Source organism: Rana temporaria, chromosome 3, assembly GCF_905171775.1.
Source record: "Rana temporaria chromosome 3, aRanTem1.1, whole genome shotgun sequence".
Classification (NCBI taxonomy): Eukaryota; Metazoa; Chordata; class Amphibia; order Anura; family Ranidae; genus Rana; species Rana temporaria.
Window position 1 is genome coordinate 428,597,969 of NC_053491.1, and position 23,701 is coordinate 428,621,669.

At 44.9% G+C, this 23,701-nt stretch overlaps 1 protein-coding gene across 3 annotated transcripts in view; it reads right to left on the bottom strand.

Moving 5' to 3' along the window:
• Positions 1 to 1,443: 1,443 nt before the first annotated feature.
• Positions 1,444 to 23,701, bottom strand: part of LOC120930913 (hepatic lectin-like) — a 29,660-nt gene continuing 7,402 nt past the window's right edge. For 2 of the 3 annotated variants that reach the window (XM_040342051.1, XM_040342050.1), the window contains exons 4-7: positions 18,952 to 19,005; positions 13,659 to 13,801; positions 10,948 to 11,054; positions 1,444 to 1,845 (exon numbers count right to left, since the gene is read on the bottom strand). In XM_040342051.1, the coding sequence (XP_040197985.1) occupies positions 1,716 to 1,845; positions 10,948 to 11,054; positions 13,659 to 13,801; positions 18,952 to 19,005 (434 nt within the window). In that variant the 3' untranslated portion in view covers positions 1,444 to 1,715. The remainder of the gene's footprint in view (positions 1,846 to 10,947; positions 11,055 to 13,658; positions 13,802 to 18,951; positions 19,006 to 23,701) is intronic. The other variant, XM_040342052.1, reaches the window with a different exon arrangement.

The following is a 23,701-nucleotide window of genomic DNA, read 5'->3' on the forward strand; positions in this document are numbered from 1 at the left end:
AGAGATAAGGCACACAGTGGTCTGGGGGTACATAAACACATATTATATGGCTATTCATATGGCATGGGTGGTTGATTGGGTAAAAAATAATAAAGAGAAAAGATGGGTTAAATTAGAAAGTAGTATAAACAAGTCAATATTAGAGAAAGAGATTTGGATTCCGGCACATTTTAGACAGCAAAATGAGCACATGCATATGATCACACTGACATCAATGGCAATTTGGGATAGGGTACACAAGAAGGAAAAATGGAGATATAATTCCCCATTGATCCCACTAAATGATACAAACTATTTTGCACCGGGGAAAGCAAATTTGTTTAGTTACTGGATAAAAAAAAAAGACGCACAACTAAGGGACATACGAAAAGAAGGAAAAATTTGCACTTATCAGGAACTGAGTAAAAAAAATAAATATTTGACCTAAACATGTGGCGATATGCACAGCTGAAACATTTTGTGGAATCCCTCCCTGTTCCGATTAGGCCGGAGGGTAATCTGCTCTAATTAGAGCGTCTGTGCTCAGCGCCAGACGGAAGGGGTGGGATTTCCTCGATCTATAAAATTTTGATGGGGTTAAAAAATTCGGGGCCACCTCCGTATATTAAAAAATGGGAAGAGAAGTTGGAAACAGGCGAAATTGAGATAGATGTTGGGAAAATATTAAAGATGATGCATATCACATCAACAAATTGTGGTTTGATAGAAATGAATTTCAAATGCCTAGCACGCTGGTATATAACCCCGGACATAGCATACCACTATCAAAAGGAAACCTCCAAATATTGTTGAAGGGGCTGTGTGGAACCTGGAACCATGACACACCTATGGTGGACTTGTCCAAAAATTAAAGCATACTGGAACAAAGTGAGATTGATAATAGAGGAAATTACAGGAACTAAAATACCAGCTGAGCCGTGGCGTGGGTATGCTTGTTTCATGGGACAAAAATGTCTATCAAACAGTATATGAGATCCTTGCTTCCCCATTTCCTAAATGCAGCGAAAAGTTTGATTCCCAGACAGTAGAAGGATCCTAAGAGCCCTACGGTGAGGGACTGGCTTTGTAAGATAAACGATATCTATTATACAGAACAGCTTAGGTTTATGGGTGAGGAAGGAGAAGGGGGATTTAAGCTGAAATGGCAGGATTGGGCAAATTATAAACTGTCACAGAGATTTGCAGACAGGATGGTATAGAGCAGGAAGTGCAATAGGCAAAAGGAGACATGACACTAGATGGACGGTCAGAGAGAAGAGGGCGGGTTGGGTGGGGGAGGCTTGGGTTTGGGCTGGGGTGTTCTTAAAACCAAAACAAAGTATTTTTGTATTTTTTTGGGGGGCCGTAACAGGCTCTCTTTCTATATATATATATATATATATATATATATATATATATATATATATATATATATATATATATATATATATATACATACGAAAGAATAAAGTTACGGGAAAAATGATGTGAACTATGACTGAGACAGCGTATGAGCGCAAAACTGATTAAGTCTCTTGACGAGTTTTCTGAGGTGGAAAAAAAAAAAAAAAAGATTGAGTAAAGCTTCATCAGGTGACTCAAGGATGGGAATCATATAGGTTTATTTTTAAAGCTGTAGACCTAGCAGTGTAGATAACACGGAAAAGTTCAACTTGTGCAGGATATATTTCCAGAGTCCCCAGAGGTTGTGGGTATTTTACAGAGAGAAATTATCATTATTTCATTTTCTTCTCACAGATGGCAGTATACTCTAATCCACAGATAGAATCATTCCATCTTTCAAAAACAATATGAACACATCCCTCATTATTTGCTTGGTTATTTGGCTCTCCTTCGTCCCAAAATCTGCAAAAGATAAAGCAATAAATTACAGCACATGACCTCAAATTTTCTTATTTATTGACAAACAGCAGTTTTCCTTTTAACATATGAATAGTACAATTTTAAAAATGTAATTCTGTAAACAGAAGACAACTTTTGCTTTGCTTCACAGAAGGGAAGTATATAATCAGAAAACGTATTCAGATAAACTGGCCTAAACCTCTACCAAGTGGTGGCCACATTAATCCTTCTGAGACTCACATTCAGCTCTCAAGGCTATGGTGAAAAATATGGTATTCGGTTTACTCTTTGTAGCTAATTCAGGATTGAATTTAATTATAGTGTTCAGTATGCATTCACTTTTTTTTTCTGCCTCTAAACGCTGGCCCTAAAACATGCCTCTAACATCCTAATGGCCGTGGACACATAGGATAACGTTGAGCTGAACTCCTGTAGAACCAACGATTTCTAAGCCAGTGTGCATGAACCCTTAAGGTGTGTTTAAACCCTCAATCTAAGTTTTCAACATGTGTGACATTATGCCTCACTGACTGTATTTGGTTTTCAATAGCAAATCATTTTTAATCTGTTGCAAACTTTTTTATCTAATATTTTGCCCCTTTTACACTGGTGGAGTCCGTCATCGTATCTACCCACTCAGCAGGGGGATCTCTCCACTGATACCCGCTGGGCAGGCGGAGGACAGGTCCGTGTCTGCTCCGCTGCTGCAGCTCAGACCCGAACACAGACCAATGTTCTCTATGGGGGAATATATACATTTATATAAAAGGTACTACAGCGCTAATATGATCAAATAAGGAAAAAACAACAACAAAAATAACCAAATGATAAAGCTGCATACATAAAAAAGGTGCTAAACCAGTGAAAAAAATTGGATACAATAGGATGAATGCGCTAAATCAACCCTTGCTATTGTACAGTACACATCAAGTGTATATATATGTGTAAACACACTCAGATGTTCAAATGAATCAAAATACAAAAACAAAAAAGTCCACAAACATATATATAGCTAGATTCAGGTAGCCGTGCGCATCTTTGAGGCGGTGTAGCGTATCGTATTTACGCTACTCCGCCGTAAGTCAGAGAGGCAAGTGCTGTATTCACAAAGCACTTGCCTCCTAAGTTACGGCGGCGTAGCGTAAATGGGGCCGGCGTAAGCGCGCCTAATTCAAATGAGGATGAGGGGGGCGTGTTTTATGTAAATGATTGATGACCCGACGTGATTGACGTTTTTTACGAACGGCACATGCGCCGTCCGTGTACATATCCCGTATTGGTTTCGGCGTGAACGTAAATTATGTCCAGCCCCATTCACGGACGACTTACGCAAACGACGTAAAAATTTCAAATTTCGACGCGGGAACGACAGTCATACTTAACATAGACTAGCCTAGCTATTTGTTTGACTAACTTTACACCGGAAAAAGCCGTACGTAAACGACGTAAAAAAATGCACGTACGTTTCTGAATCGGCGTATCTAGTCATTTGCATATTCTATGCCGAACTCAACGGAAGTGCCACCTAGCGGCCAGCGTAAATATTGCACCCTAAGATACGACAGCGTAGGAGACTTACGCCGCTCGTATCTTAGCCTAATTTAAGCGTATCTGGTTTCCAGAATACACTTAAATTTAGGACAGCGTAGATTCAGAGTTACGTCGTGTATCTACTGATACGCCGGCGTAAAGCTATCTGAATCCAGTAGATAAAGTGCACTTGTGCATCAGTGCAAACACTGTGAAGTGAAAAACACCAGGTAAAAGCAGCAAGAAACTAACTATTCACAGTTCCAATTGGAGTATTAGAATTCTTACATTGTGTTAGAATTTCACTTACTAATCTAGCAGTAGGAGTGGAGAGTTGGCTTTCACTGGGAGACAGCTGATAGGAGGAAAGGGAAACCCCCCCCCCTTCCACATAGTGCTGTGACAAGACAAGCTCTCTGCTAATTTATTTATAGAAACTTCCCACGACACATTTTCAGCTGTTTTTATCTCCCATCTTGAAAAACTTGTCAGAAGTTATCATGCTGATAACAGAGGAACGAAACAGCAGAAAGACACAGGACTTAGGGCTTTGGAGAGAGATAAGAAAACACTGCAGATATATGTGCCCAGGTCAAATTTAATGAATCGGGTTTACATCCACTTTAAGTTTGTTTATTTCAGGGAGATTGAGGTTATTCCAAATAGGCATGAATTGTGTGTAGCCAGATTAGTACGTATTTGCTTTGACTGATTCCCATGTATTATAAATTAAATAAAAAGTGAGGAAGTATCGCTTAGCGTGGAAATGTCCCCCTACTAGAAGGGAAACAAAAGGATGAAAAAATAGTTTAAGAAAATTATACATGCAGCTCCACCCCCGAAGGAGCCACTTGAGTATATTTGGTTCTGTACTCTGCCTCTCAACCCCAAGAACAGTGTCGGGCCCTCTGACACACCTAGTGATCAATGTTACTGCTAACGTAATAGTAAATAGACACAGCTGATATTGAACCAGAAAGTATTTTTACTGAAAGACTTTCTTTTGGCATAAAGTAAAACCGTAACAATATAATAACGTCATAGTTAAATATACCCCAAATAACTCAGTTGAGTCTTACCAACTGAAAGATTAAGAGCAAGGAAATTCAACACATCCGCCATCTTTACACGCGAGGCCGTGAAGTTGCGGACACTAACCGGAATCTTCCCGTGACTTCACTGCAATGCTTTGGTCGATATCACATCAGGGATTATCTCCACCCGTGTCTTTAGGGGCGACTATAGGGGGGGTCCAGAGGGGGTCCTGACCCCCCCAACATTATGCTGTGCCCCACCATGTGCCCCCCCATTTTTGTATTTTGCTCGGGCCGCCGCTGGAGTAACAGTCTCTCCTGTCAGCTCTGCGGGGCATTCCTCCCCCCTCCCTCTGCTCGCTGACACCGCTGACACTGCATAATGCGATCTCTCACACAACAGCCGCCCAATCTGCTACTTCCCCTGCATCCTCATTGGCACGGAGAAGAGCGAGTTGCAGAAAGGACTCCATGAGCACTGTGGGGGGGGGGGGCCAAGCCTTCATCTCAGTTACTGAAATAACAGACTGATTTCTCCCATCCTTAGGACAGGAGAACCAGCTTGTAAATTCTGAGAGTGCTGACTGCAAGAGCTGAGCCGAGTGTCAGTCTATGACACTCTTTTACAGCCCAGCGAGTCCAGCCACCCCCCCCACTCTCCTCACATATGAGCAGGGAGGAATACAGCCCCTCCTCCTTTTAGTCCCGCCCACACTATCCCGGTGTGCTGTATCTGAAGAGAGAGGATGTGTGGGCGGGAAATATGAAAATCAGCAGCATGTGTGTGAATGATGCCTGAGATTCTAGCCTGGACCGTGGGTAAGTGTGTGCACTGCAGACTGCAGTACACTGTAATCACTGAACTGCATTATCTCCATCCCTTCTCTCCCCATCTGTCTCCCTCCCCCTCTCCTGTTCTTTCAAGACATTCACAATTTACTTTCTGTAATGGTCACCACCGTTTACGATATTCCATTCCATCGCCCCACGACAGCTTATCCGACAGTCCAACAGACATTAGACACGACCCATTTCATTTCCCAGAATAACCGAGACAACACAAGCTCTGGTACTGGTTCCAAAATGAATGAATGAATCCTTTAATGGTAACTTAGCTTTGTTATATACAGTACAAGCATGTTACAGTTAATCACAGGGACAAAGACACACTCCACCCACACATCACACAATGGGGGGCTTCATACACATTCTTTTAGACAATGACATTCCGATGAGTTAATTACTACTCATTACCCAGACGGTCTGGCTCCAAATTTAGAGGGGTTAATTACTACAGCTTGACAAGTCACATTCCACATCTTAACAGTGTCATTAGCATACACAATGAACAGGTCTTAGGAGCAGACCTAATTAGCACAATGGACACAAAACAGTATTAGCATCACACAATGGAATGTCTAGGAGCAGACTCGATTAACACCTCAAAAGCATGTGTCCCCACATTGAATGAAAACACTCTATTGACCTGTCAGAGTCAGACTTTAACAACTTGTAATATTTCAAGATATCCTGCAAAACATGAATTATCAGTAATGTCCCATCGCATGTAATTTATCATTATCATTTCTCAGTCATCCTATGCCCAAAAGGGGCACAGGATGACCATAGACCCAAGAGTCATTAGTGACGCTGGCACAGTAGTACCCCCCATCCTTCAAAAGTCTCTGGGTGTCACGGGCCATTCCGTTACACTTTCACTTTCAGTTAGGCAGGTAATATACAGTGCAAATTTCTTTCCTACATCCACAGATTGCAGGAAAGAAACTTGCATGATTCCCCCATTAACACAGACAGTGCTGACAGGGGAATATCCCTCCTGACCAGCAATTGTATTCTCCCGACAAACAGTGATTATCACTAGTGGCTATACAGCAACCACTAGTGATAATCATAAGAGAATCTGCTCATTAATGGTTCAAATCTCAGCCAGTTCCTGCTGAACCAGCTGAGATTTAAACTGTCTATGGCTGGTCTTAGCTCTTAGGCAGCCAATACATTGATCACTTTTTTTCATTCAACTATTAGGTTGAATGAAAAAAAAAAGAAATGATCCAATTCCCCCATCTACACATTATAGGTGGATGGGGGAATCCTCCCAGTGTGGACCAGTGCTGGAATAACCAGAGTTGCTGTCCTGTCCCGGCTATTCACAGCGCTGGCCTCTGTCTCCATGGCAGCGGCGGCAGCACATTGGACCCAGAGCTGGTTACTTTATGGGGCTGATGTATAGGAGGGCCAGCACAATTTGTTGTTAGAGATGGGCTGGGCATGTTCAAAATTCCACATGCCAGAGCCTGCCAGGAAGCCAACACTGCACAGCGCTAATCGCAGGCAGTGAGACATTTCCCGGTCCGCTGCTGCACAGATCAGGAAATGTTTCACTGCCTGTGATTAGCACTGTGGAGTGTTGGCTTCCTGGCGGGATTGGGCATCAGTGGCATCTTCAGCTTTCATATTTAGGGGGGGCACATGGGGGGACAGGGACAAAAGTAGGGGGGCCAACTATAAAATGCAATTATATATATATATATAAATATATATATAATTTCTCCTGGGGTCCTTTACTACGACGGGCCCTTTCACATGTTTTGCAGTGAGCTCCCTTTCTACTATACTGGGGTCCCCCAGGGTGGCAGAAAACAAGAGATATATGTCACCAGCACACCAAGAAAATATAAGGGTCCAAAGCAGTGGAAGAACTTTCAGGGATGCAAAGGTTGTCTTGCCACCGGGCCCTGGTGTTCTGCCCCTGTGAGGTTCCCCAGCTTTACTGTCCCTGCTATTGACAGCGCTGGTCTGGCATCTGTCTCCTTGGCAGCGGCGACAGTCTATTAGGACCTAGTGCTGGTGACATTATGGGTGCATGCAGGGGAAGGCTGGCACTATTGGTTATAGAGAGCTGAGCCCCCAGCTGGTCACCTAGCAGCAGTAATGCTGTATAACCACCTCTGTTGACATGCTGATCAGGTTGTGATCCAGGTAATGCTCCCACACAGTAGCCCGGATTCAGAAAGGACTTACAACGGTGTATCTCCAGATACGCCGTCGTAAGTCCAAATGAGCACCGTCGTATCTATGCGCTGATTCATATAGGCAGTTACGCCTGAATATTGCTAAGATACGACCGATGTAAGTCTCTTACGCCGTCGTATCTTGGGTGCATATTTACGCTGGCCGCTAGGGGCTCCTCCGTAGATTTACACATCAAATATGCAAATGACCTAGCTACGCCGATTCAGAAACGTACTTGCGCCCGTCGGATTTATCTACACCGTTTACGTAAGGCGTATGTTCGTCGTAAGTTTACCCCTCATAAAGCAGGGGTAAGTCATGTTAAGGTATGGACGTCGGAACAGCGTCGTATTTTACGTCGTTTGCGTAAGTCATACGTGAATGGGGCTGGGCGTAGGTTACGTTCACGTCGACAAAGCATTGAGCCGACGTATCTTAGGGAGTATTTGCGACGTGATTCTGAGCATGCGCACGCATGAGCCGTTCGATCGGACATTCATTTACATGGGGTCACGCTTCATTACAACACAACACGCCCACTGCCTTGCTACTTTGAATTACGCGGGCTTACGCCGGCCCATTTACGATACGCTGACGTAACTTTGGGAGCAAGTGCTTTCTGAATACAGTACTTGCCTCTCAATGTTACGTTGGCGTAGCGCATAGGAGATGCGTTACGCCCGCTCAAAGATACTACAATGTATCTGAATCGCGGCCAGTATTTATTAGCATCAAGAGTACAACCACATATATATATATATAATCAAACGTATGTTCCGCAGCCGTGTGGGCTCTATGCCTGTAAAGTGTGGGCTTTGATCAATAAAATCTCTGATATTTAACACTAGGATTTGACTGGGAGCATCACCTGGATTGCATCACGGTCAGCAAGTCAGAGAAGGCTCCACTGCTGCTAAGCAACCTGCAGGGAGCTCAACTGTCTACAACCAATAGAGATGAGCTCGGTGTGTTTTTAAATCCCACATGCCCAATCTCACCAGGAAGCCAACACTCCACAGTGCTAATCACAGGCAGTGAAACATTTCCTGATCTGTGCAGCTGCGGACCGGGAAATGTCTCACTGCCTGCGATTAGCGCTGTGCAGTGTGGGCTTCCTGGCAGGCTCTGGCATGTGGAATTTTGAACATGCCCAGCCCATCTCTAACAACAAATTGTGCTGGCCCTCCTGTACATCAGCCCCATAAAGTAACCAGCTCTGGGTCCAATGTGCTGCCGCCGCTGCCATGGAGACAGAGACCAGCGCTGTGAATAGCCGGGACAGATCAGCAACTCTGGTTATTCCAGCACTGGTCCACACTGGGAGGATTCCCCCATCCACCTATAATGTGTAGATGGGGGAATTGGATCATTTCTTTTTTTTTCATTCAACCTAATAGTTGAATGAAAAAAAGTGATCAATGTATTGGCTGCCTAAGAGCTAAGACCAGCCATAGACAGTTTAAATCTCAGCTGGTTCAGCAGGAACTGGCTGAGATTTGAACCATTAATGAGCAGATTCTCTTATGATTATCACTAGTGGTTGCTGTAAAGCCACTAGTGATAATCACTGTTTGTCGGGAGAATACAATTGCTGGTCAGGAGGGATATTCCCCTGTCAGCACTGTCTGTGTTGATGGGGGAATCATGCAAGTTTCTTTCCTGCAATCTGTGGATGTAGGAAATAAATTTGCACTGTATATTACCTGCCTAACTGAAAGTGAAAGTGTAACGGAATGGCCGTGACACCCAGAGACTTTTGAAGGATGGGGGGTACTCCTGTGCCAGCGTCACTAATGACTCTTGGGTCTAGGGTCATCCTGTGCCCCTTTTGGGCATAGGGTGACTGAGAAATGATAATGATAAATTACATGCGATGGGACATTACTGATAATTCATGTTTTGCAGGATATCTTGAAATATTACAAGTAGTTAAAGTCTGACTCCGACAGGTCAATAGAGTGTTTTCATTCAATGTGGGGACATGTTCTTTTGAGGTGTTAATTGAGTCTGCTCCTAGACATTCCATTGTGTGATGCTAATACTGTTTTGTGTCCATTGTGCTAATTAGGTCTGCTCCTAAGACCTGTTCATTGTGTATGCTAATGACACTGTTAAGATGTGGAATGTGACTTGTCAAGCTGTAGTAATTAACCCCTCTAAATGTGGAGCCAGACCATCTGGGTAATGAGTAGTAATTAACTCATCGGAATGTCATTATCTAAAAGAATGTGTATGAAGCCCCCCATTGTGTGATGTGTGGGTGGAGTGTGTCTTTGTCCCTGTGCTTAACTGTAACATGCTTGTACTGTATATAACAAAGCTAAGTTACCATTAAAGGATTCATTCATTCATTTTGGAACCAGTACCCGAGCTTGTGTTGTCTCGGTTATTCTGGGAAATGAAATGGGTCGTGTCTGATGTCTGTTGGACTGTCGGATAAGCTGTCGTGGGGCGATGGAATGGAATATCGTAAACGGTGGTGACCATTACAGAAAGTAAATTGTGAATGTCTTGAAAGAACAGGAGAGGGGAGGGAGACAGATGGGGAGAGAAGGGATGGAGATAATGCAGTTCAGTGATTACAGTGTACTGCAGTCTGCAGTGCACACACTTACCCACGGTGCAGGCTAGAATCTCAGGCATCATTCACACACATGCTGCTGATTTTCATATTTCCCGCCCACACATGCCCTCTCTTCAGATACAGCACACCGGGATAGTGTGGGTGGGACTAAAAGGAGGAGGAGCTGTATTCCTCCCTGCTCGTATGTGAGGAGAGTGGGGGGGAGGTGGCTGGACTCGCTGGGCTGTAAAAGAGTGTCATAGACTGACACTCGGCTCAGCTCTTGCAGTCACCACTCTCGGAATTTACAGGCTGGTTCTCCTGTCCTAAGGATGGGAGAAATCAGTCTGTTATTTCAGTAACTGAGATGAAGGCTTGCCCCCCCCCCCCCCACAGTGCTCATGGAGTCCTTTCTGCAACTCGCTCTTCTCCGTGCCAATGAGGATGCAGGGGAAGTAGCAGATCGGGCGGCTGTGGTTGTGTGAGAGCTCGCATTATGCAGTGTCAGTGAGCAGAGGGAGGGGGAGGAATGCCCCGCAGAGCTGACTGGGGACGCTCTCCCTCTCAGGAGAGACTGTTACTCCAGCGGCGACCCGAGCAAAATACAAAAATGCCAAAAAAAAAATGTTTTGGGGGGGGCACATGGTGGGGCACAGCATAATGTTGGGGGGGTCAGGGCCCCCTCTGCCCCCCCTTAGAGTCGCCCCTGAAGAGATGCAGTGCTGTATCGAAAAAAAATGGGCTGGTCATTAATGGGGCAAATCCTTCCGGGGCTAAAGTGGTTAATTTTAAAAGCTGGATTAGGCTGAGTCAAATACAGAACGCCCTCTAGTGGCTAGAGTACAGATTTCTATAACATATCTTCATATAAAATTACTAAATTGCATCTACCACATCTGCAGTTACTGTATTAAACCAAAATAACACACTAAACACATGACTTACTGGTATGATAATCCTGTGCCATCAACCCACTTAAATTTATTATTCTTCTCCAAATTTGTTAGACCGATCCAATAAATTCCTTTATTATCTATATTGGTTAAAAATTTCTATGGAATTAGAGAGAAAGAAATACGTGTAAGTGTTATATACTCGATTTAAATCCAGAGGGTCTATTAACAACAGAGAGGGGATGTATGAGTGCAACATATGTATCGGATTTTGTTCAACGTTATACAGTATATATATGTGGATGGGAATAGTGAGTATAGTCCCTGTCCAAGGGATGAAGCTCTCTCCAGACATCTACCAGGTCATGGCTTTGCAAGAAATGTAAGATTTTTTTTGCAGCAGGGAAGGGGAGTTTGTGGTCCAATGGGTAATTATCAAGAGAAGGATTCAGTGTCACGTTAGAGTCACCCGCCAGTAGAAGGGTGCCCTTCTGGTGGGACTTCAACAGGGAGCAGATGTGGGTCAGGAAAGGCCCCGGATTATCATTCAGGGCATAGTAGGTCATGATGGTCACCTGATTGTACTGAATGGTACCTTGCAGAATAAGGTATCTGCCATTTGGGACCGATTTTCAGAAAGCAATGAGGACTCCTCTTTGCTTAGTAGGGCCATTAGCCAGGTAGACTTGATTAGACTTGTAAGGTTACTCTTGCGAGAGTTGCATCGCCCTCCTATCCTGCAACGTTCCAGGAGTCATCCATGGCAATAATAAAAAAGAGTAACCGATGAAGCTGACTGATGGTCTGATGTGCCTACACACCATCGGTTAAAAAAACGATCACGTCAGAACGCGGTAACGTAAAACACACAACGTGCTGAAGAAAACGAAGTTCAATGTTTCCAAGAATGCGTCGACTTGATTCTGAGCATGCGCGGCTTTTTGACCGATGCCATTGCATACTAACGATCGGTTTTGACCTATCGGTTAGTCGTCCATCGGTTAAATTTTAAAGCAAGTTCTCTTTTTTTTGACCGAAGGATAACTATACAAAAAAAGTTCTTGTCGGAAATTCAGATCATCTGTATGCAATTCTGACACACAAAAAAACATGCATGCTCTGAATCAATTTGACACATGCTCGGAATCATTGAACTTAATTTTTCTCGGCTCATTGTAGTGTAGTACGTCACCGCGTTCTTGACGGTCGGAATTTTGTGTGACCATGTGTATGCAACACAAGTTTGAGCCAACAATCCACGGTTTTCTTGTCGGATTTTCCGATCGTGTGTACGCGGCATTAGAGTCTCTCTTTAGTGTGGTAATAGTGGAATTTAACGATGACATCCCTTGGGGGGCATCAGAAGGTTTAGGGGCCAGGGACCTGTGGATACGGTCAAATTCCAACCTGTCCACTGGGATCTCAGGGGCAGTTCCTGGAAGAAAGCAGTAGCTGTTCTCTGTAGGTCAGTAATAGCTTTAGGGATACCGCGGATACAAAGATTATCCCTTCGGGCCCTATTTTCTGCATCCTCCAATTTATCACTCATGGCCTCCAGTTCAGCTGACATTTTGACAACCTTCTCCTCGTGACCCTCTAACATAGTGGTGGCTAAATCCATGCGTTGTTCTAACTGATTAGTGCGATAGCCTATCTTTTTGAGGCCCTGCACTAAATCTGAGGAAAGTTTGTGGGAGGCCATAGTGATCTTGTCCCGAACAATATTGCAGAATTTGGTCAGCATATTGTCTGAATCTACAGGCAGGGGACTCACCAGGTCCATGGGGAATTGATGGAGGCTGTCAGCAGGTGAAGTTGGATCCGCTGCAGAGAGCTGTGTAGTGTCTTCTGGCTCTGGAGGTTCGAGCGCTATCTTGCCTTTGCCCTTGCCTGAGGCTGGGGAGGCCTTATTGAGCTGTCGGTTCCTGTGCTTGTTCTTGGCAGAGCGGTACATAACCGTCAGCAGCCTGGGTCGTTCCGGAGCCACGGGAGGTGGATAAACAGTGACCGAGCGTGATCTGTGCTTGTCTAGGCTAGTTTGTTAGTTCCGACAGTGCGGAGCAGAGGAATCAGGCTTCCATCTTCCTCACTCGCGCATCCACCCCCCCCCCCCCCGGTTTGGGGATAACTTACATAGGTCATTCAAATTTCACAATTTCAAATGTTGGCAACTCTTCCTCTATAATAGCAACTCTTTTTCTTTTTCATTGTGAGGGGATTGCTGGAGCATATTACACATCTCACTCTAAATATTGGTGTAACATGTAACATGCTCCAAGAGGTGAACCAGGTGCAATAGAGGTAATTGATTTATTTTTTGTCATTCCAGCAGCTCAACTGTTTTTCACATTTAGCCCTGGTTCACATTGCAGTGATTTGGCATGCGATTTGACGTGTCAAATCACATGCCAAATTGGCGGCTTTTGGCGGCAATGGCACGGTCCGAATCGGTGCGAAGCCGCATTTGCAAGGCTGCACCGAGTCCCAAAAGCAGTTTCTATACTACTTTTGGCGATATTTTGGGGTGCAATTTCAATAGACATCTTTGCAGAAACCCACACAGATATCTCTGAAATCGCCCCTGAAGTCGGGACTGATATGCGTGAATGAAATTGTGCGAGTTCAGCTGAACTCACATGATTTCATTTCTGCTGCCAGTGTGAATCAGGGCTAAATAAACTTTTGAGGCTTTTTAAAGGTTAAGAATGTCTTAGATGTAAAAAGCAAAATGAGAAGATGATGATGATGTTTCAAGTCATTTACCTGCTCTGCTTCATTGTTAATTATAACCAGAAGACTGTCTCTGTCAAGACACATCTTCTCAGCTTGTGTCCAATTTAGTATATTTTTCGAGAAGAAATAACAATGGGCATCAAATTCCAGCCAACCACTCTCACAGGAGGGCTCTGAAAAAATAATCAACAGTTTAAGCATTAGGTATATAACCACCATGAAAATATGGCAGAGTACAAATCTTCTCAACCCATCTTCTAAATAAACACATCCAGTGAACAGATGAACAGAAATCACACATAGGAGTTGATTTACTGAATGCAAATAAGCTGTTCACTTTGTAATGGAATTTGTATTTTGCAGGGCAATTTTTCTGTTGTCTAATCATATGCAAGAAAAAACACTGTTTTGTTTTTTTTCTTTAGGAACGGCCTATTTTCCAAAGTGAATAGCTTATTTGCCTTTATGAAATTATCTCCATAATCTATACAATAAAGTGAAGCCATTTTTTATTTACAACAAAGTATTACCGTAACACAGGATAGAAAAAAAAGGTTAGGGGTAAAGTTGCATTATTGCAAATACAGTTTAGAAATCTGAAAACAAACTTGTGATATTCTCAGTAGGGATGAAAGAGAAAAATATGATTTTTATAACAGCTTCACTGTAAAATCCTTTTCTTGGAGTACATCATGGGACACAGAGCAGCCATAGTAATTACTATGTGGGATGTCCCAAAGCAAATACCTCTGAGGAGAGGGAGACACAAAGAAATGCAGGCCGCCATCAGACGTGATGACCTATACTGCTGCCTGCAGTACACTGCGCCCAAAAGCGGCATCCTCTTGTCGTCTTACATTCAAGTGATAACATTTTGTGAATGTATGGACTGACGACCAAGTTGCGGCCTTGCAAATCTCATAGAGTCATAGAGGCTAGATAGATACACCCCCATGAAGCACTCACTGCTCTGGTAGCATGCGCTCTAACTTGAAAAGGCGGAGCTCTTCTTTTCAAACCATAAGCCTGAATTATAACTTGCCAAATCTACTTTGAAATAGTCGATTTTGACGCTGCCTGACCTTTCCTGGGACCTTCTGGCAGCACAAACAAACCGTCAGTTTGCTGTATCTGAGCTGTCACCTGACAGCTCTCACTATTTTGAGAGAATGTAACAATTTTTCCTCTGGAGAACGAGGATCAGGAAAAAAAGAAGGCAGGGAGACATCTTGGTTGAAGTGAAAACTGGACACTACCTTAGGCAGAAAGGTTGGTTGAGGACGCAACACCACCATATCCTTATGAATAATTAAGTATGGCTCTTTACAAGAGAAAGCTGCCAATTCTGATACTCTCCTTGCCGAGGTTACTGCCACCAAAAAAACTTTTTCTTTAGCATAGCACCAACACCTTGAGACACTGCCAACAAACTGAGGTACTTCCTGTATGGGAGGGGTTATATAGTGTCTAGGGTATGGGTGCCCAAAGGCTATGTGGCCCGCGGCACCCTCCCAAGTGGCCCGTCATGTCTTTCTCTGAGATGGCAGGTCGGCATGCCCAGATCGCGGGCTCCTGACCCGCCATCTCCGAGCATTAGTGAATGGGGTCATGTGCGTGGGGCTGGCCTATCTTCGATCGCGGCGAGGCTGGCCTATCAGTGATCACGGTGGGGCTGGCCTATCCATGATCATGGCCAGGCTGGCCTATACGCAATTGTGCTGGCTCCTGGGGTCCCGCCTCCACCCCTGTGAACACTGCTGCCTTCACCTCCTCCAGGCCCTCCCTCACCTCCAGACTGATAGAAGACTAATGTTGCAGGTGAGTGGGTGGATACGGTCTGGGGAGAGAGGGAGCAGCCAAAGTTAAATAAATAAAAAAAAACTTCTGGTGTCGGTATAAGTGTAGAAGTCAGTGCAGTGTAGAAGTCAGTGCAGTGTAGAAGTCAGTGCAGTGAGGTGGACAGTGCAGTGAGGTGGACAGTGCAGTGAGGTGGACAGTGCAGTGGACAGTGCAGTGTTGTGAGGTGGACAGTGCAGTGTTGTGAGGTGGACAGTGCAGTGAGGTGGACAGTGCAGTGAGGTGCAGTGAGGTGGACAGTGCAGTGTTGTGAGGTGGACAGTGCAGTGTTGTGAGGTGGACAGTGCAGTGAGGTGGACAGTGCAGTGTTGTGAGGTGGACAGTGTAGTGTAGTGTAGTGTAGTGTAGTGGTCATTGTAGGAATCAGGTAGTGTAGTGGACAGGTAGTCAGTGTAGTGGTGGCAAGTATAGGAAGCAGGTAAGTTAGTGTAGTGGTCAGGTAGGTAGGTTAGTGCAGTGGTCAGTGTGGGAATCAGGCTGGTTTGTACCCTAAAGCTACGTGGTGTGTACTGCCCGTGTCCTCTGCAGTTTGCACCTAAAGCTACGTAGTGTGTGTACTGCCTTTGTCCTCTGCAGTTTGCACCTAAAGCTACGTAGTGTGTGTATTGCCTTTGTCCTCTGCAGTTTGCACCTAAAGCTACTTGGTGTGTACTGCCCGTGTCCTCTGCAGTGTGCACCTAAAGCTACGTGGTGTGTGTACTGTCTGTGTCTTTGCTATTTTTCTCAATGATTTTCATCCATATTGCAGGGACCAGACATTACATTAAAGCCGTAAGCAGTTTTAAATTACTTTTTTCTTATAGTAATTTCATTTTGTGCAGGGACAGTTCTAAACACGTGCCACTTCACAGGCATAAAATAGACACCCAGCAGGTCCAATATTTAAAGGAATTTTTCATTTTTTTATTTTTTTTATTTAAGCATCATTAAAATCACTGCTTCAGAAAAAACAACCGTTTTTAAAACTTTTTTACCATTGATACATGTTCCCTGGGGCAAGACCCGGGTTTTCAAAGACGTTTTACGTCAATAACTTGCATAATAGGCTTTAAAATGAGTCCCATAGACGCCAATGGGGTTCCATTAGAAGGTTCTGGTGCGAACCGAACGGGGGGTGTTCGGCTCATCCCTAGTGACAATTGATGGCACAGTGGCTGCGTTTGATGGCATGGCACAGTGGCTGCGTTTGATGGCATGGCACAGTGGTGACAATTGATGGGCACAGTGGCTGCGTTTGATGGCATGGCACAGTGGCTGTGTTTGATGGCATGGCACAGTGGTGATAATTGATGGCATAGTGGCTGCGTTTGATGGCATGGCACAGTGGCTGCGTTTGATGGCATGGCAAAGTGGTGACAATTGATGGCACAGTGGCTGCGTTTGATGGAATGGCACAGTGGTGACAATTGATGGCACAGTGGCTGCGTTTGATGGCATGGCACAGTGGTGACAATTGATGGGCACAGTGGCTGCGTTTGATGGCATGGCACAGTGGCTGCGTTTGATGGCATGGCACAGTGGTGACAATTGATGGCACAGTGGCTGCTTTTGATGGCATGGCACAGTGGTGACAATTGATGGCACAGTGGCTGCTTTTGATGGCATGGCACAGTGGTGACAATTGATGGCACAGTGGCTGCGTTTGATGGCACAGTGGCTGCATTTGATGGGCACAGTGAGGCTACAATTATTTTGTTTTTCATTTGCGCCCCCCCAAAAATTTTGAGCACCAGTCATATGTCGCTCAAAAAATGTGTGATACAAGAGTAGATCGAGGGGGTGAGCTCGGTAGTAGAAAGATAGATCTGGGTGTCAGCGGCATTTTACACAGCATATCCTTCTAACAGGCAGGCGTTAGGGATATGATCTCACATACTGCAGAGCATAGAGCAGGGAGCTGAATGTAATCTGGGACCTGAGTGGGAGGAAAGGACACATCCCCTCCAGACACTCTCATAGTAAAACCTGCACAGCAGAGGCTGTCAATCACCTGCTGTGTGCTGGAGGTGGGCTGGGCTGTCCCCTGTGATTCTGTGGTGTGGGTTTAACCTGTTAGCAGTGACTCGTGCAGATAGGATTGGTAGATGATAGGAAATACACTCTTGCTTTGGATTAACGCTAGTACACACTATAGAGCAATATGCTTTGTCCATTTTTCATCTCAAGGTTTACAACCACTTTAAGTCACTAATCCAGAACAACCATGCAGGTCGGGGTGGTCAGAAGTCCTTATTGCCATGCATGTTCCAGGTAACCCAAAATATTGAAGTGAGAACTTAAAGGAGTTGTAAAAGAAAAAAATGTTTTGCCTAAAATTAATGTCTGCAAGGTAGACAGACAGAATAGTGTAATGATTCTGTTCAAAAACGAGTAAATACCTATTAAATTCCTTCATCTATATCACCTCCGGCGTTCTAGTTTCTGTTCTCTCATTCACTTTCTGGTTTGCGGTGCTCATTCATGTAAGAACTACATTTCCCAGTATGCATTGCGGCACGCCCAGTAATTCACACCTCCTTGAAGTCTGAGGCCGAGTACTCACGAGCAGACATGTCCGATGAAACCGGTCCGCGGACCGTTTTCATCGGACATGTCTGCCCGGGGACTTCTGTTCGATGGCTGTACACACCATCGAACAGAGGTCCGCGCGTAAACAATACGCGGGGCGTGTCCGTGGTGTCGCCGCGACAATGACGCGGCGACGTGGGCGGCCTGCCTTTAAAATGCTTCCACGCATGCGTCAAAGTCATTCGACGCATGCGAGGGATGGTGGGCGGCCGGACATGTACGGTAGGTCTGTACAGACGACCGTACATGTCGGGGGGACAGGTTTCCAGTGGACTGTTTTAAAGCAAGTCCAGGAAACAGTTGTCCGCTGGAAACCTGTCCGATCCGCCCGAAAATGGTCCGCTCGGGCCTACACACGGCCAAACATGTCTGCTGAAACTGGTCTGCGGACCAGTTTCAGCAGACATGTTTGGTCATGAGTACGGGGCCTAACATGTAGAGAGCGTCCTGCCGCACAGATGTAGTTCCCAGGAGGGGGCGAGCACGTTACTGACCACCGCAGTAAACCCTCCCTTCACGGTGGTGAGTAACAATCAGACAAGCAGGAAGTGAACAGAACAGAGAAGAAATAGAGCAACTCCTGAGCAAAAACGAACAATGAGGAAGTGAAAAGAGGAATGTCTGCAGGTAAAGGATGCTTATTATGAAAAAAATGATTTTCCTTTACAATCCCTTTAAGCATGATATCCAGACATCTAGGCAGTTGGCATTTTCAGAAGGAGGATTGAACAATGGCAGCCTCAATGTTTCTCTAAAAACAAGCTTACTTTAGATCAAATTAACCATTATTTATATAAAACTTGCAGAGATATGTCCATCAGCAGGTGACATCTAGATGAGAGGGTAAGAGGGTAATGCAAATATCTAGTAATGTACACATACATATTCATTGACTTACTTATTTTATTGAGGTACTCTATATTTTTCTGAAGTTCTAAAATACGTGTGTTGACTGCAGTGGATAAAAAAAGCAAATACAAAGTTAAATTCCTGGTAAATATATATCTTTAAGGTAACATTTGTGCATTTTATGACCTTATTCAATAAAAATTCTTTCGTTTTTCCTGCTTTTGGAATCCGTTTAGGAATTAAAAACTGACACTAATAAAGAATACCAAATACCAAATCTTATTTTTGTAGTTTTGGATAGAGTGGGGAAGAATTAGAACCCTGCCAAGTTTAAAAAATAAAAGCTGATTTTTTTAATTTAAATCAGGTTTTTATCAAATGTATTTAATAAAATGCTTTTGGAGCAAAAATCTAGTTTTCTATTTAAGATTCACTAATAACAGATATCTGCGGCGGCGTAACGTATCCCCTTTACGTTACACCGCCGCAAATTTTCAGCGCAAGTGCCTGATTCACCAAGCACTTGCGTGTAAACTTACGGCGGTGTAACGTAAAGCCGCCCGGCGCAAGCCCGCCTAATTCAAATGGAGCGTGTACCATTTAAATTAGGCGTGTTCCCGCGCCGAACGTTCTGCGCATGCTCCGTGTTAAAATTTCCCAACGTGCTTTGCGCGAAATTACGGCGCCCCAACGTATTTTTTGAACGGCGACTGCGTTACGTCGCTTCGTATTCCCAGACGTCTTACGCCATACTTTAACATGGCTGTTCTAAATGTAAGCCATGAAAAAGCAGGCCTAAGTTTGCGACGGGAAAAACCGACTAGCGACGACGTAAGAGATTGCGACGAACGCGCGTATCTTCGTGGATCACCGTAATCAGCTAATTTGCATACCCGACGCTGGAAAACGACGCGAACTCCACCCAGCGGCCGCCGGAAAATTACACCTAGGATCCGAAGGCGTACGAAGTCGTACGCCTGTCGGATCTTAGCCAAAAGCCGTCGTATCTGTTTTGTGAATTACAAATAAAGATACGACGCGGCAAATTTGAAAATACGCTGGAGTATCAGTAGATACTCCGGCGTATTTCCTCTGTGAATCTAGCCCTTAGTTTATTCAGCATTAAATGGAGCTTAGTCATGTAGCATGAGGCTGTATATTCTGCAATACTTACATTTTTGGTAAACTCAGTCAATGAATCCAAGCTGAAATAACATGCACTGCATTGATGCATTCATACAATTTCACAGTAACCATGAGATAAAACAAAGTTCAGGAATATTTCTTTATCCCGTTGATTTGCAAATCTATGTACACTAAACTGTATGATTGAATTGGTTCTGATATCGCTGTTTTACTAACCTGACAGATTATTATTCTAAATAGGAAACCTTCATTTTGTTTGCAAATATTAAAGATTCTAACTACCAGCAAGAATAAAAAAACACCTGTCATTTCAGATCATTCATGGCAGCGCCTGTTAGCGCCTGCCGCATCACCAGCCGTCCCATTAAAGTGAATGGGACTGTCAGTGAGTCAACAGCGGGTCGGAGGAGGAGCCACTGCGGGACAGAGATGACAGTTGCTTTAACAACTTAAGGACCGCCTCCTGCACATTTACGTCGGCAGAATGGCACGGCTGGGCACATGCACGTACAGGTACGTCCTGTGCTAGTACCCAGCCGTGGGTCGCGGGCGCGCGCCCGCGACCCGGTCCGAAGCTCCGTGACTGCGGGACCTGCGGACCCGATCGCCGCTGGAGTCCCGCGATCGGTCCCCGGAGCTGAAGAACGGGGAGAGCTGTTTGTAAACACAGCTTCCCCCTTCTTCACTGTGGCATCGATCGTGTGATCCCTTTTATAGGGATACACAATCGATGACGTCACACCTACAGCCACACCCCCCTACAGTTGTAAACACACATGAGGTCACACATAACCCCATCAGCGCCCCCTTGTGGTTAACTCCCAAACTGCAATTGTCATTTTCACATTAAACAATGCATTTTGAATGCATTTTTTGCTGTGAAAATGACAATGGTCCCAAAAATGTGTCAAAATTGTCCGAAGTGTCCGCCATAATGTCGCAGTCACGAAAAAAAATCGCTGATCGCCGCCATTAGTAGTAAAAAAATGTTTTTAATAAAAATGCAATAAAACTATCCCCTATTTTGTAAACGCTATACATTTTGCGCAAACCAACCGATAAACGCTTATTGCGATTTGTTTTACCAAAAATAGGTAGAAGAATACATATCGGCCTAAACTGAGGAAAAAAAATTTTTTTTATATATTTTTTGGGGGATATTTATTATAGAAAAAAGTAAAAAATATTGAATTTTTTTCAAAATTGTCGCTCTAGTTTTGTTTATGAGTAAGCACTGATTGTAGTGCGAAACGTCAGCTGTATGCCTCTGTCTTTGCTGTGATGTGTGGTGTTTGAAAACTTTTATCAATAAAAGGCAACCAAGAAGGTTTTTCCAGAGTGCAGCTGTCCAAACATTTCTTTCTACTACTATTTTTGTTTATAGCGCAAAAAATAAAAACCGCAGAGGTGATCAAATACCACCAAAAGAAAGCTCTATTTGTGGGAAAAAAAGGACGCCAATTTTGTTTGGGGGCCACGTCGCACGACCGCGCAATTGTCTGTTAAAGCGACGCAGTCCCGAACTGTAAAAACCCCTTGGGTCTTTAGGCAGCAATATGGTCCGGGGCTTAAGTGGTTAAATTAGGCGTGTTCCCGCGCCGAACGTACTGCGCATGCTCCGTCGGGAAAATTTCCCGACGTGCATTGCGGTAAATGACGTCGCAAGGACGTCATTTGCTTCGACGTGAATGTAAATGGCGTCCAGCGCCATTCACGATCCACTTACGCAAACAACGCAAATTTCAAAAATCGCGACGCGGAAACGACGTCTATACTTACCATTGGCTGCGCCTTCTAATAGCAGGAGCAGCCTTACGACGAAAGCGACGAACGCAAACGACGTAAAACACGACCGCCGGGCGCGCGTACGTTTGTGAATCGGCGTGAGTATGCAATTTGCATACTCTACGCTGACAACTACGGGAACGCCACCTAGCGGCCAGCGTCAGAATGCAGCCTAAGATACGACGGCATAAGAGCCTTATGCCAGTCGTATCTTAGGCTACAGTCGGCGTATCGAGCTTTCTGAATACAGAAAGTTGATACGCCGGCGCTACTTAGCAATTATGGAATCTATGGATACGCAGGCGTAATTGCTACCTGAATCTACCCCAGGGTGTGGCACCTTTACAGTGCTGGAGCACCAGAATAGGTCAGGATGGTTAACATGAACTTGTAACGGTGGGATATCATTTGCTGGGGGGGGGGGGGGGGCTGGTGGATAACAATTAAAAGTTTGGTCTTTAGAATAAGCAGCAGGGGTTTTGTAGTCATTGGTAATAAATAGGGGGGTTCATTTTAATGAAAGTGAGTGAATCCACACTATCAGAGGACAGGAGAATTTGCAGCAAAACCTCCTGCTGCACTGAAGGCCATCTCAGGCAACACACAGGGCCAGATTCACATAGGTTAGTGGATCTTTAGATCTGCGTAACCTATGTGATTTAAGATCCGCCGCCGCAAGTTTTTGAGGCAAGTGGGTAATTCACAAAACACTTACCTCAAAACTTGCGGCGGCGTATCGTATATTCCCCGGCGGAATTCAAATTCCGCGGCTAGGGGGAGTGTACTATTCAAATCAGGCGCGTCCCCGCGACGATCAAATAGCGCATGCGCCGTCCGGAAATTTTCCCAGCGTGCATTGCTCCAAATGACGTCGCAAGGACGTCATTGGTTTAGACGTTTACGTAAATTACGTCCATCCGTATTCGCGATCGACTTACGCCATCAACATAAAAAAATCAAATTTCGTTGCGGGAACGACGGCCATACTTAACACTGGCTGCGCCTCATAGAAGCAGGGGTAACTATACGCCGGGAAAACCCTTACGTAAACGCCGTAAAGTGACTGCGTCAGGCCCGCGTACGTTCGTGAAATCAGCGAGAACGCCCCCAGCGGCCATTTTAAAATTGCAGTTAAGATCCAACGGTGTAACACAGTTACACCTCTCAGATCTTAGGCATATCTATGCGTAACTGATTCTATGAATCAGTCGCATAGATACGACCGACGCAACTCTGAGATACGACGGTGTATCAGGAGATACACCGTCGTATCTCTATGTGAATCTGGTCCACTGACTGCAAGCCTGAAGCTCCAGTGCATACTGTGCAAGTTCCGGCCAGTGATCCTGCCTTGTCACCTAATAGTCTATGTCAGCCCTCAAAATTTCCACTCGCCTACTAGCATTTGGCGAGTGGATTTAAGCTGGGGGCGAGTGATAACAGGGCTGCATGACCAATCTCCCTCCAATCTGTGCCTACACTTAGCCTTCCCCCCTCCCCCGGGCCCCGACCAATGTAGATGGAGAGCAGAAAGTAATGAGTGAGGTGGAAGATTGCGAAAATTACCACTCTGGTGCAGCGCTCACTGAAAGTTGCCCTGACATGAGAGCGGCAGCCTTCGAGTTTGTGCAGTTTTCTTCTCCTTGTGCTCTATGTAAGTGTCCAACAGTTTAGCCTGAGCACTGTGAACAGACTGGTCTCAATGTGTGCTGTGCGCTGTCAGTGTGCGCTGTGCTATGGTGTCAATGGCTGTGCAGTTGTGTGGATCTCAGCGCTGGATTGTACTCCCTCCCGCTGTGCTGCAGCTCCTCTCCTCTCTGCCAGCCTGAATAAAAGGGGGAAGTGGGGACATGCAAGCGTGGAGCCGC